The 13,697-nt window shown below is 42.7% G+C and overlaps 1 protein-coding gene across 2 annotated transcripts in view; it reads right to left on the bottom strand.

The window, feature by feature from the left end:
- Positions 1-5,757: 5,757 nt before the first annotated feature.
- Positions 5,758-13,697, bottom strand: part of GOSR1 (golgi SNAP receptor complex member 1) — a 28,062-nt gene continuing 20,122 nt past the window's right edge. For both annotated transcript variants that reach the window (XM_017821722.1, XM_017821723.1), the window contains exons 8-9: positions 9,760-9,842; positions 5,758-8,498 (exon numbers count right to left, since the gene is read on the bottom strand). In XM_017821722.1, the coding sequence (XP_017677211.1) occupies positions 8,374-8,498; positions 9,760-9,842 (208 nt within the window). In that variant the 3' untranslated portion in view covers positions 5,758-8,373. The remainder of the gene's footprint in view (positions 8,499-9,759; positions 9,843-13,697) is intronic.

The following is a 13,697-nucleotide window of genomic DNA, read 5'->3' as shown; positions in this document are numbered from 1 at the left end:
GACTGGGATTCCTCGTGATCTTACTTGGTAGATGTTTCTATCACATCTCAGACTCATCTTTTTAATCAGACAAGACATATTTGACAGACTTTGCAGAAGTTTGGATTAGGTGGTGAGGATCTAGGATTTATATAACGGAGGAGAGCCTGGGAATTGCATCAGCAGATCAGGGCACTGCTCTAAACAAGGACCTTTCCTTTATGGTGGTTACTGCTGGATCCTTCAGAAGATGAAACCTCCTAGAACACCTAAAATAGAGAAATGGGGATTTCTCCATGAGCTAAGCTACCTAGTTTACATGCTAAAAAAACCCAACCAACTGACAACTGCTGGCCCTCATTGTTTCCAGCTTAGCTGTGATGTGAGATGCTATTCTTGGTCAAGAGCTGCAGAAAGCTTCTGAAGCTTGCAAAGTTGTTTGCTTTAATAGCACACAGCGTGAAACAAAGCAAAGGCTTCCCAGCAAAATGCTTCCTTCTGCTGAGCTCACTGCACCTCGCTGCCGCTTGGAAATGTTTAATTATAGGCTACGGATTCCAAAGCATTTTATTCCAGTTATTTGGTCTCAGGTACAATTTAATAAAACCTGTGTTTTATCCTCCTTCCCAGCAAGGTTTAATGCAAACAGATCACTTTGCCAATTCCAGATGGGCAGAAAAACAAACCAGCACCTCATGCCCTGCACTGTTATTTGTTACTGGTCTGCAGAGGTACACGGGTACACAGCAAGCAGCAACAAAACAAAAGAAATGTTGGTAAGACCTGCTATCCTTAAAGCAACGCTCTGTTTTTACCTTGATGCTTGACTGCAAAGCACAGAGTGGGTATAAGCTGAAGTGTCCCAAAAAACGAGTGAACAGCTGAGGAACAGCTCTTCCTCCCCTGCCCAGAACTCCCAACCACAGTGAGCCCAGCACTCACCTCCCAAGAGCATTAAGAGCAGGACAATTGCAGGAGGAATTTGGCTGCTGAGTTAAGGAATATCTTTCCCTGAGGAAGCACAGGAGAAGCTCACTCCCCTGGGATGTGGTTGTGGTTAGACACACGCATGCTGGTGGTGGTTCAGGGTGGCCAACACCTGCCACGGCAAAGGCACAGAGATGCTCTGCTGGCACAGACTCAGCTGACTCCAGGACCTCAGGTGTTCAAGACCACACAGACACGGGCACCTGAATGAATGAAAAGAGATCCAAATACCAAAATCCCCACAGCAACATCCCTCCCATCCCTCCTTTCCCCTCCCAGAGGCACTGCAGCACAACTCCACCTGAAGCAACCCTGAAGCATCAAGAATTGATCATCCCCCAGTGTTTGTTTTTTATTTTAAAACAATTTCATCTAAGCCAGAGCGTGGGCTTGAAAAATTATCTACATTTCCTGAGATGTTTGGAAACAGAAGAAGAGCCGGCCAGCAGATCCCTCAGTCCTGCTGTAAGGAACACACACAACCTGAAGGCACAGTCACTACATGAATATAAAGACCTACTTAAGTTGAGAAGGCACAGACACACCAGGAATGGTCTCACTGCAGCCCAAGCCCCTCCAGCCTCCTGCCTCTTTCCAAGCTGTATTTCTTTACATAAGCAGTGCATGCTTTTATAGACCTGACTCACAAACCTCCCCACCTCAGTAATATTTTGAAGTAAATTTAGCACTGGTGATACATGCCTGACCTAGAGGGAACTTCATTTAAAGCACAGCAGGGAAATATCCACCTATTCCCCCCTCTGCACTTGGATGTTCTCCTGCATCCAGGAGACAGGCTGATGAAGCCCCAAGGTCAATCCAGCCTCCCCTGACACTGGAAAGTGGGGGGAAACTCATGGAATCCCCCACTGGTTCAGCACCACAACACAGGTACCCACCAGTGCCCAGTGGGGACAAGGACCTTGCACGGTCCAGTTACTTTTTAATGTAATAAATGACGGCTTGTGTTAAAGCTGGACCTGTCAGGGACACCTGATCAGCACTTTCCCAGCTACTCACAATTTCTTTTTACACCTGCAATATTCCTGAGCATCCTGCAGAGTCCTGAGAAAAGGTTCCCTTAAAAATTTGACGTTTCAGCAGCATTTCACCCTGAAAGCAGCCAGCTCAGCACCGGCCTGGAGGAAGAGGGATCTGTAGGAGATGACATGCCCAGGGCACAGGTACCAGCAAACATCTTAGGGAAGTTTCCACTGTACAGCTGGCAGCTCAATGGGACTTTGCAACCTGCAGCGAGGAGCTTCTATTTTCAGTGCAGCTTTAGAATGACTAAAAGAAGAATAATATTGTTCCCACTTCCAAGAATTCCGCATCATACGGATGGGTATGGGCAAGGAAGATAAGAAAAGAAACAGAACAGCACCTAAACCCTACCTATTTACAGCATTTGTGGGAGAGCACCACGCTGTGCTCGTGCACCAAAGTGGTTACCAGTGATTTTTCTTCAGGTGTGGCTTTGATTGATAAGCTTCAAGTCACCCTGGACAGCCTGTGTGGACTTCAAAGTAAGGATGGATTTTTTTTTTTTTTTTAAAAAGAAAGGAGAAATCACGAAACCAAAAATAAATTCGTGTGTTTGAAATGTCTGGTTGAAGACAAACACCCAGGAGGGAAGTGAGGGGAACTGGATGGGCAGTGAGCAGACAGAGCAAGGCACAGCAACACAGGATGTAAGATCTAAATGACCACAATCACAGGAGACCTCTCAAAATCACACCCCTGGCTGACAGAGGGCTCACAGGGTGCAAGAGTCAAGACAACCAGAAAATAACCCACGATGAGAGAATTGCAAATGCCGTTTCAGAGGCACAGACACTGATTGCAGCCAGGCTCCTCCCGCCTTACTCGCAGCGCTCTCAAAACTGGGTTAGCAAAGCCTCAGGGTTCCATTAGGAACAAAGAACACGGAGGGCTGCGACAGGGAAGGACTGAGCCAGGGATGAGCAGCAGCACACACGCTCCAACAGCCTCAGCAGCTTGCAAGGAAGGGGAAGATGAAGGCAACAGCAGGCTCTGAGTGTTTAATGAGCACAGCCCAGATGCCAAGGCACGAGCGCTGGCAGCACAGCTTCTGTACCTGGAGATGGTGGATAAAGGGCTGGCATTCAGGAAATGGGAATGCCCACTGTAAACACTGAGGGTTTGCTATTAAAACAGTCAAAAATCGAGTCCAGGGAGCTGCACATCGCCCACGTTCAGTGAAAGGGGGAAAACAAAGACACTCCTGTCTCTCCGTATGAATTTCTAATGGAGCGCTCGGGCTCCCTTTTCAGCAGGAAATCTGCTCATGGAATGGCACCAGGACTGAAGGAGCAGAGCAGGGCTCATCCATAATGCAGGAACACCCACTGTGCGGGAGCCTGTCAGGAAGGACAGCAGTTTTCAATATGAACAACAGGATTCTGGGAGGCGGATGGTTAAAAATATATATCGTACGCCTGTGCCACTATAAATTATTGACTGTACAGGGAGCTGGAAAAAAGGATTCAGTGCCATTAATAATTTATTTTCTAATCCAAACGAAGATGGAATTTTATGCACCACTTATTACCAGCGCCACAACTGGAGAAACCAACTGCACTTCCCACTGTCTGAAACCAGAACTGCCTTTCCATCTCCAGAAGTTTTTTTGAAGTTTCTTCTTTAGCTTGAAACATGCAGTCAAAGCTTTCCCTTGGGAAAGCATCTGGTCACTCCTGAATATTTAGCAGGCATTAAGGATACAGAAATGTATCTCAGCTTTAAAGCAGCCTTACAGGCACAGCACGACAGCTCTGCCATGAGAAATCCCTGTCTCCACTCAGGGGCTCACGCAGACAGACGGGTATCACCTGCCAGGCAGCTTCGCTGGTTTGAGAAAATGAATTTGAGTGACACTGAAAGATTTAGCATTGAAATACTCAGATCTTTACAGAGATTGCAAGACCCCCAGGTACAGATGGATCCTTCAGGCACGACACTGCCTGGTTTGAACACCTGAGGAGGGAGGTGGACCAGACCACAGCAGTGCTGGAAAACCACAGGGTAACAGGCTCTTGTCTGTTCTGAACACAGAACTTCACAGAGAGAGATTTTTAACACTTACCTCTAAAGAAAACCATCCTTGTTCCACCTGCCAAAGAACAGCAAGAATAAACATCATGACTAGAATCAACCCCTTCACAGGCAGGAGAAGATGAGTCCAGGTTCCATCACACCAAGCATTTTGGGTCAGGAAATGCTCCATCACCTCTGATATTTGGTATAAAACTGCAGAACACACTAACTGATATGTTCAGGGACAACTCTAAAGTGGTGAAATGACTCTTCTCTGCATCTTCCCTAAAGTTTATGTTTAAGCAGATTGTCAGAGGGGGAAAGAACCAAGCACCTTGCTTAGAATTCTAATTTATTATTAAATTACATATCAAAGCCTTTTTGTTTAATACATATAGAGAATGCACAATAGGTGAGAACAAAAATAGTTACAGTTACAATAGAAGTTCCAAGAAGGTATATGAAAAGAAAAAAAAAATCAGAAAGTGCAATCAGAAACTCATTTACAAGGTCTGGGATATTTTGTGAGAAAGGGCTTTGTTTTGGGTCTAGAGTGTTTATTTAATTGCTTTCCTCACTCAGTACCAGACAGACCAACAGCTGCTTCTGTACTCAGAGCTGAAAGCATCACCACTGGTTCAGATATGCAGTGACAGGGGAGGTGCAGGGCACAGAGATGTCACCTAGAACGTGGCTCAGTTCTGGCTCAGTGTGTCTCTCACTGCAGTCTCCTGTCCTGCACGTTGCTCTGAAGGATTTCATAATTCAATACTGCCAAAAGGAGTTTCAGAATTATTTCCTCCTTCAGCAGTGACACAGCTGTTACCTCTCCTTCCTGTTTCTAATGAAAGCTTTGGGACAAATAGTAAAAATAGGAAGATTATGCATCAAGTGATCTTGGGAAACAAGTTGCTACATTTAGGGTTAAAACAGTTGTGACTAAAGGAGCTGCACTATCAGAAGTGGTGGACCAGCCCTGGCTCCCTGTGCAGCAGTTTTGGGAATGCAGCACCTCAGGGGACACAGCCCTGGGGGACAGGCTGCCAACAACTTATCTGACACTTTCACACCACTTAAAAATCCACTTTTGCTTTTTCATTTTCAACATCCAGCGAGGAACTGACTCTTCTCACAGCAATCGTAAGACCATTCAAAGAAAGGACTTCTAAACTACAAATGAGAACTCTGGTTGATATGAGAATCCAGCAGGAATTCATCCCTCACTTTGATATGCTGAAATCAATACTGGTTCAGAAAAGATGTTGTGGCTTCCCAGGAAGGGCAAACTCACCTCCCCAGCAGTGCCTGGTCAAAGCCCTGCCTGCCCCTCACTCCTGCCCTGCCCTGAGGAGAAGCCACAGCTGCACCCCAGGCTATGGACACACAGAGCTGCTGCCTCAACACAGGGGTCTGGGGGCTGCCCAAACGCAACTGCCCTGCTCCAGCAACCAGAGACTGAGGATCAGACAAACACGTAAAGAAACAGCCTCAAGAACACAGATAAAACCATTCCCATCCACTGAAGCGTGGCAAAGTTATCAATACCATCCCTTGTGTTCCAGTGCCTGGCCAGCTTGGAAGTAGCTGCTCGTGTACAAGGAATAATAACGCAGAAATTTAAAAACTGTGTGCGTGTGTGTGTGTGGGAAATGTGCCCTGCGGAAATATTATGGATTTTCTCCCTTCGTTTCAATGCTCAGCAATAATTTTCTTAGCACGGTTCTAACTGGTTGAGTTACGAAACTGCCGCTCTGCCAGGAACTGCAGAAATGAGAATTCTTTAACCACATCTTTTTTTTTTTTTTTTTCCCTTAGAGCAAGAGGAACCACACAGAGTGAAAAACTTGGAGGACATATTTAGCAACAGGAGACACACAAACCTATATTTTGGGATTTGAGATTAAATACTACGATCCACTGTTTTCATTTTCCAGCCCATTGCTCCGACCACAGGTCCGGGATATTAGAGATGAGTTATTAGGCTGATCCTCCTGAATTAGCAAGTCTTTGCCTCAGCCAGATGCAAACACACACTCCAGGGAGCACAGCACAACACCCGCTCACACTGCCAGGGGACTACAACATGATGATGAAGGGAAAACTCCAAGGGTAATTAAATGTCTTTTCAACACAAAACTGACTCAGAACCAACACAAATAAAAACCATGGAGGGGCTGCCAACACCGAAACCATTTCCAGTAAAGCTTTATCAGAGATAATTCAGCACATTTCCATTATTTTATACTAAAATATATCAGTTCCTCCATAACATTTTCATAACATGAAAAATCAATTATGTTTACATATTTATTATAATCTACATATTTCCCATAGCAGCTTTTTCACACAATAAGATTAAATATATGCACCAAATAATCAGTTAAGTCCAGTAAAAAGACTTGTTATAAGATTAAATAAATGAACTTATTTACGGTACTGCAGATCTTATATTGCCAACTGTACAGCAACCAAATCCTACAAATCCTAAACAGATGCACAAGTGCTGATCAGGGTCCCTTGGGGTGGAGGAGGAATCAAAGAAAAGGCATCAGGGAGAAAAGATTTGATCTCCCAACACGCAGATCCAGTAATAAACCTCCTTTATCCATCGAGCTCTTGCATAAACCCCTTTAATAAACGCTTCAGCTCCAAGCAGGAACATTCCCAAATCAACCAAATAATCACCCTTTATTTAAAATACAAGCCCCACAGTTTTACATGTATTAATTCCAAATGCTTCCTAATCCCAACGATGGGATGACTGATTAGAAGCCTTTGTTGACTTTTTAGCACAGAGTTATTAGTCTGCAAAGAAGCCTCCAAATCCAGACAAACATTCTGGGTGTAACAGTGTGGTTTTACACACTACACAGGCACTCCTCTCTACTCCCCCCAACAGGTACTCACTGACACTATAAAATGCAGTAAAAAATTGCATCTGTCCCGCTGGACTCTATTCCAGAGGAGAACCCAGACACTGTGTGACATTGGTGGGTGATGGCAAACATGGAATCTGTTAGGAGCACTGCCAGTGGATTGTGAAAAGAGTTAATCGAGTTCTTAGAAAGATATTTCAGTGCCTCGGCTTGAATTCATTGGGTTATGATATGAGAGATGGAAAAGTGCTGTTGAAAGAGCAGAAAAATCCGTTAACTGGGGAATCTGCAACGTCAAAGCCATTCCTGACGTCAGCTTTCTTTAGGGACACGAACACAGCAGGAATCTTTTTGCATGTCTGGACCAAACAAAAGTGTTTTCCCCCCCAGGTAACGGTAAGTAATACTTGTTTCACCGTTCATACATTCAGCTCTTTACTAGGAGGAGTTATGTCCAAACCCTTTGCACAAAGATATGTTTGCCTCAGGTATAACCATCATAATTTTCATTTCCAATTGACAGTTCAGATTATATCCTTCTTACAGTGTAAAAATATCAGCGCTATCAGAACAACTTTACCTAAATTACAATATAGACTTTGCATCGTGTCTTCATAAAGACCTTTATGACACCAGCCAAAATCAAAGTATTTACACCCAAAAGATACCTTTAGGTGGACTCATGTTTGGTCACTTTTCAGATGACTGAACACCAGGGTAAACAGCTGCTTGGACACTGTGCTCCCTTTTCACAAAGGGGGACTTGTCAGTCCCTTTAAAGCCACAAGAAACCTTATGATCTCCCCTCAGAGGGTACTTTATTCATATTCTGTGCAAAAAAAAAAAAAAAAAAAAAAAAAATGTAACAACCCTTCTTTTTTAACTTCGAGGAATTTGTGTGAAGCACAGTTCTCACAGCACAGATTATGCAGAAATAACCAGAATCTCAACCGGGAGTTATAAAGAATTACAGAACATGTATTTAGTAGTAAAGCAACCTGACGGCTTAAAGCTGCAATATTCTTCTCTCAGGGTGATAGTGTTCAGTACTGGGATTGGATTTCAGGGAAACAGGCTTCCTGCTGTTTCCACCCAAGGCAAATTTAACAGCAATCCTTTTCCACTCACCAGCCAGCACCGGATCTCCTCAGCACCGCTGAGCACTGAAACTGTTCTACCGGCTCTGGTGAGCGTCCTGTATTTACTTACCTTGCAGGGAGAAAGGGAACTAAAGACAAACAAATCCCACCAAATTTAACCAAAGATGTGTGTGTGGCAGGGAAGGAGAAACACTGCAGCTTCAGCCCAAACCCAGTGTCACAGTCTACCATCATAAGCTCTAGACATCATGCTGACAGTCCCAGCCACGGAGAGCAGGCTGTGGAAGTCTGTCGCTTCCCCCACTCACTTTTCCTTGACTGGGAGGAGGGAAGGTGGTGATGAGTTTTAGCAGAGTCCAGGGGGGAAACATCCATCAATGGAAAGCATATAGGAGCAGTAGGATGGTACAGACACCGATAACGCCGCCCAAAATGAGGGAATCTCGTCGTTTCCGAAGGTTGATCCTTTGAATCAGGCTGTTCACTGCTGGAAACCGGTCTGGGAGGAGTCTGAGTCAAGGTCATACCCAGCAAATAGTAAATTCACTAACAAGCCTTAAAAACCTGGATCTGGAAATCCCAATACTGCAAGAAATGCAGAACTACTCCCAAGCTGGAGAAAGCAGGAGCAGTAAAACCTGATGGATAGTGAGCAGGATCACAACTGTATTCACTGATTACAGAGCAGCAGAGAAAAGGGAGCAGCTGAGAGTTCACATTTACACAGAATTCATCACCTGATCACCTAAATCACCAGTGTTTAATGTATTTAATCTCCAATATGTGAGGCTTAGTTACTTTTAATAATTGTGTTTAAATGAGAATGAAAAAAAAATGGGGCAGTTACATAAAACATCTGTGGAATTTCTTTTAATGGAATTCTGCTACTGGTGAAGGGAACAACCAAAGGCATTTGACTGAGAAAATCCTGCACTTTTCATGGCCACACACTGTGCAAGTACAGCACATAAGGAAGAATTCCTACTGTAAAACCATGAGGATGTAAATCTATTTTTTAATGTACAAAATACAACTGAGAACAAGACAATCAGCTTTAGAGCTTCATGTCTTTAGAAGCAAGAATCTTTTAAGGCCAAAGCTTATTTAACTCTTTTTGGTGTTCCTGCCAATTGCTAACAACTGTAATGAAATTTATGGGTTACCAAGATTCATCTCTCCAGGACATGATGAGTCTGATCAAACGATGCCCTTATGAAAGAAAGGAAGGAGTAAGTGGGAAAACAACAAACATGCATGACTTGACAACCTGGTACATTCTTTAGCCATGGCACAGAATAGGAAGAGAAACCAACACCACAAAATTTTCAGATCTGAAGGACTGTGACAGACAAGAGAAATCTCAGGTCCTGGATACTTTTAGCTGTGAACCACAGCAAGCAGTGATGTACACCAAGCTTCAGCTTTTCTGAAAGCAAAAAGCAAGAACCGAAATGAAATTACACTTCTGCAGAAAAATGCAGCAGGGAAGGCCATAAAATGCTGTTGCAGATCTCTACCTGAAAATTAAGCTCCATTCTGCAGTGCCCAAATCTGAGCAAAACCAACTTATTCACCACATTCCCCATTAAGAAGCTCCAGTCGGGTTATCAAATGAGACTGGTGAAAAATTGGCCTGTTTGCCACTAATGGCAGGACAGGTTACACAGCCACTGACATCCCTGATCCCCAGATGACAGAGTGAAAAATTGTACCATAACTCTTCTTCTGCACTGGCAGCACAAATTTTTAGGAAAGGATACTAGCCAAGGTATTCATCTTGCTTTGTATTGACTTCAACATCCCCCTCTGCGAAGTCATATTTTCTTTAGTTGCCATGGCAATGCTGGAGAAAGAAAAAGAGGATCAAGTTGTTGGTGCTAAGAATAATCCACAGCTCAAACAAGAGGAGAGCAAGCAGGCAACGCTTCTTTGGGGGACAATGAATGAGGTGAAGCAACATGAATGAAAGCACAATTTTTCCATTAATCTCGATCTTTTACACTTAAATGATTTCTCTTTTATATAAGCCATTAAAAAGGAAAACACTGAGATTTCTTGAAACAGGCAGGTTTGGCAGATCTCCTCCAGCCCCAATGAAAACTGGTACAACCTTATAAGTAATATAAGAATATTGCTTAACTTTTAAGCAATATTCTTAAAATATCCTTAAGAATATTAACTCTTCTGGCTTAAGTTTTAAATTTAGAAGTTTGTTTCACCCCAGAATCCCCATACTCACCTTCACTCTAGAGAGCACATGAGATTTGTGTGCCATCAGGATACCATGGCCACACAAGTATTAAGCAAATAAGAGCTGCCTCACAACTAAAAATCCATTTGCAAAGCAAATGTGCTGCTTGAGGAGAAGCAAGAGCAGACTGAGACACAGCTCAAGGAGCCTCCCTCCAAAGGTTTCTGGACAACCAAGTTGGGACATGCAGTCACCAGGTCTTTGAACATGTTTAAACACAATGAAGTGCTGGGATGTACTTGCTTTGTCTCCAGATTGATGCTGTTCCTTGTTTGCAGGTGAGTGGGCAAAGCTTAGATTCTCCTGCACTGTCTCTTCCCAGCAAGCCCATCCTGACTGTTTTCCATAAGGTGGAGCTGAGGGAGTTGATGTGAGGTCTTATCAAATGATGCTTCCACCACAGCACAGATTTGGTCCCATTTCTGAGATTTGGTCCCAATTACAAATATTCTCCATGGGTATATAAGTTTCCATTCTCTGTTTCTTTACCAGTACATGCCCTAGTTGTACATATTTTATCCAAATACGAGAACACAACACGGGTGGAACATGAACCCAGAATTTTCCATTTCAAATTCAACACATTTGAGAAGCCAGAAAAAAAGCAGCTGTGCTCTTAAAAATAAGATATAAAATGAAGATTAGAAGGAAGTGCTCAGCTGACAAGTTTATGCTCTGGATACAGTGATTAAGGAGGAAAAATATGGCAAATACTGCTCTCCTTGCTGGCATGTGTTTCAAAAACACACAAAGTAGGACATAAATACAACAAGGCTGGATCATAACTCAGAAAAGTCACCTCTACTGCTGTTGAGTTTATCTACAGTAATAACAATGATTAAAACAAGTTCTTGGACAAGTTTGTGAGCCTTAAATATGGAGGGGAAAGGTTCTGGAAGAATAAAAGTAAAGTGGAACAACACGATACAACAGATATAAATACTAGAAAAGGGAATTAAAAGCTGTAATTTCAGAGAACAGGCAGGAAAATGTAAAATGCTGCTTTTACCAGATACAGACACACAAGTTTTTAATACAGGTATTTTAGTCCTCTAAAGTAAAAAGCAACAAACTCACAAAACCACTACACAGCACACAGGGAATTTGGAATTACTAGGAATCAAGTTGGAAAAAAGAAAATTTCCTATGTGCACCCAGGAAAGTTTGTTCAATAACCTACAGCTTAACTCCCACCACCGCACTGACTTGATGCTTGCCCAGATGAGGTTTTAATACAGTGTCTCTCAAAGCACTCCTGGATTGAGCCCCCTATTTTTATAAGGTGCATCCAATGACTCATTGAGACATCCATTCATTTACAGAAGTGAAAATACAAGATGATTGCCAGTATAGAAAGTGATCCTGAGCCACCTCCAAAATGCCTTCGGAAATAATTGTTATAGATTATCATGGAACACAAGGTTCCTGCTTTAACATCTGAGGAGTGAGACTGTTCATCTCACAGAAGAAGACAGGATGGAATGGCTTAAGTTTATATATTACAAGACTGAAACCATCTTCATTTCTTTCATCCAAAATTTTGAAGAATTTAGCTCAAAGGGTTGGGTCTTACTGAAGAGCTCTGAAGAAAAAAAATTGGAGTAATTACCATTTTTATTATGACACGGTCTAGTAATGAAATGTAATTTTGATATCCATGAACAAGGGTTTAACTGGATTCTATCTACTATAAACAAGCCAAAATTCAAGTAAAAAGCACTGCTGTTCATGTATAATTTGATTACTCAAAACGAGAGCTGGTTTACCTCTAGATTTGTAAAGGAGATTATTAAATTTAAGAACCAGCAAACACAGAGTTCCTGGGGACTAGTCCAGCGATTGGTCTTGTACAGTCTCAAGCACTACAGCTCCCTCATATCCTTCATCAGAGAGTTTTGGTTTCATTCCCATCCCTAACATATGTTCATTGACTTGCTGCTGAAGCCATTGCTTCACTGACAAATGCATGTTTTAAAAAATTCATCCCCTTCTTCCCATTCACAATATTGGCCCCACTTGGTCGCTCAGCACCGGGCTCTCCCCGGATCACCACGACCTTCTTCGGGTGTTCTGTAACTCGCACGCGACGGTTACGATAAAAGATTAAACGTTTCTTCCCGGAATCGAGATGACCCTGATTTAACATTTCACTGGGAAACCAGCATGAACTGTTCTCAGAGCTGCACTGGCTGGAACTACTAGAGCTGGGTGTAAACCAAGTTTCTAAAACCAGATGGTATCTGTGCTGCTCTCCATATTCAATATTAAAGCACGGCTCAAGTACAACATTCAAGGCTGCAGCACTACTGCAGAAACCTCCTGTAGGTAACCCCAAAGCCACAGCCATAAAACACCCACCTATCTCTTCCCCAGATCAGCAGCAGGATCTCAAATTCCTGTGCTTGCAGCTGTATTTCCTCAAAATCTCACTCCCATTTCAGGTTTGCCCTTCCTTGATTGTTCAGCAGTGCTGTGGGTATGTGAGCAACCGCATTTCTCTCCAAAAGTAAAATAACTGATATTTGTACATAGTTTGCTGTTTTCACTGGCATAAAAACACAGAGTAATAAACACCTCCAGCCATTATCCCAGTTGGAGAAGTCTAACATGCAGAGATGCACTTTCAATGCTGCCTCACTTGGAAGCGAAGTGTTTTGACTCAGAGAAATGTTGAAGCTGTCGGTGTTTCACCCCACACAGCCACATCCATCCCGTGTGTCACCGAGGCAAATGTACCACAGAAATCAGCTCCTTGCTTCCTTCACCCGTGGAGACACATCAGTCACACCTGCACCGATGAAGAACTAAAACAAAAGCTCTAGGGGAAGGAGCCACGTTATTAAAAATCAAATAATTCATATATTACTGAAACTTCTGCTTCATTTCGTATGCCATGAATCATACTTGCTTATTGAAATTCATGACAAGGTCTATGATTAAGGGAATGGACTCTGTGACTGTGCATAGAAATGCAAGCTCGAGCTTTAAATTGGTAAAAATTCTGATTGCATCACTTATTCTTTGAATAGAGCTATATATATATATATTCATATCTTTAAATATGCACATGTGTGCGTGCATCACACACATAATCTTTCTAATTAGTTTAAAGACTATTGTGCCTTTTGATGAAGCCTGAGATGAAAACAAAAGGGCAAAATGCAAGTGATTTTGCCTGGACACTCTGACAAGGTGCTTCTGAAAAGAGAGAAGACTCAAGAGAGAGAAGAAAAAAGGCTCAAGCCTCTCCATTCTGAAAATTCAATGCAAGTGAATTTTTTTCTTTTATTAAATCCTAATTATAACCTAAAGAAATACTACCAATACATGAGGAGAAGACTTTTTAAAAATTAAATCTATGGTTTTGGTGTGGTTTCAGTCCAATCTGTTAATATACAAACACTGACAAATCAGTGAATGAGGCCTCAGAAACAATATTACAATAAA

This window comes from Lepidothrix coronata, unplaced genomic scaffold (assembly GCF_001604755.1).
Source record: "Lepidothrix coronata isolate B3197 unplaced genomic scaffold, Lepidothrix_coronata-1.0 Scaffold91, whole genome shotgun sequence".
NCBI classification, from domain to species: Eukaryota; Metazoa; Chordata; class Aves; order Passeriformes; family Pipridae; genus Lepidothrix; species Lepidothrix coronata.
This window is presented reverse-complemented; position numbering and strand designations above follow the sequence as displayed.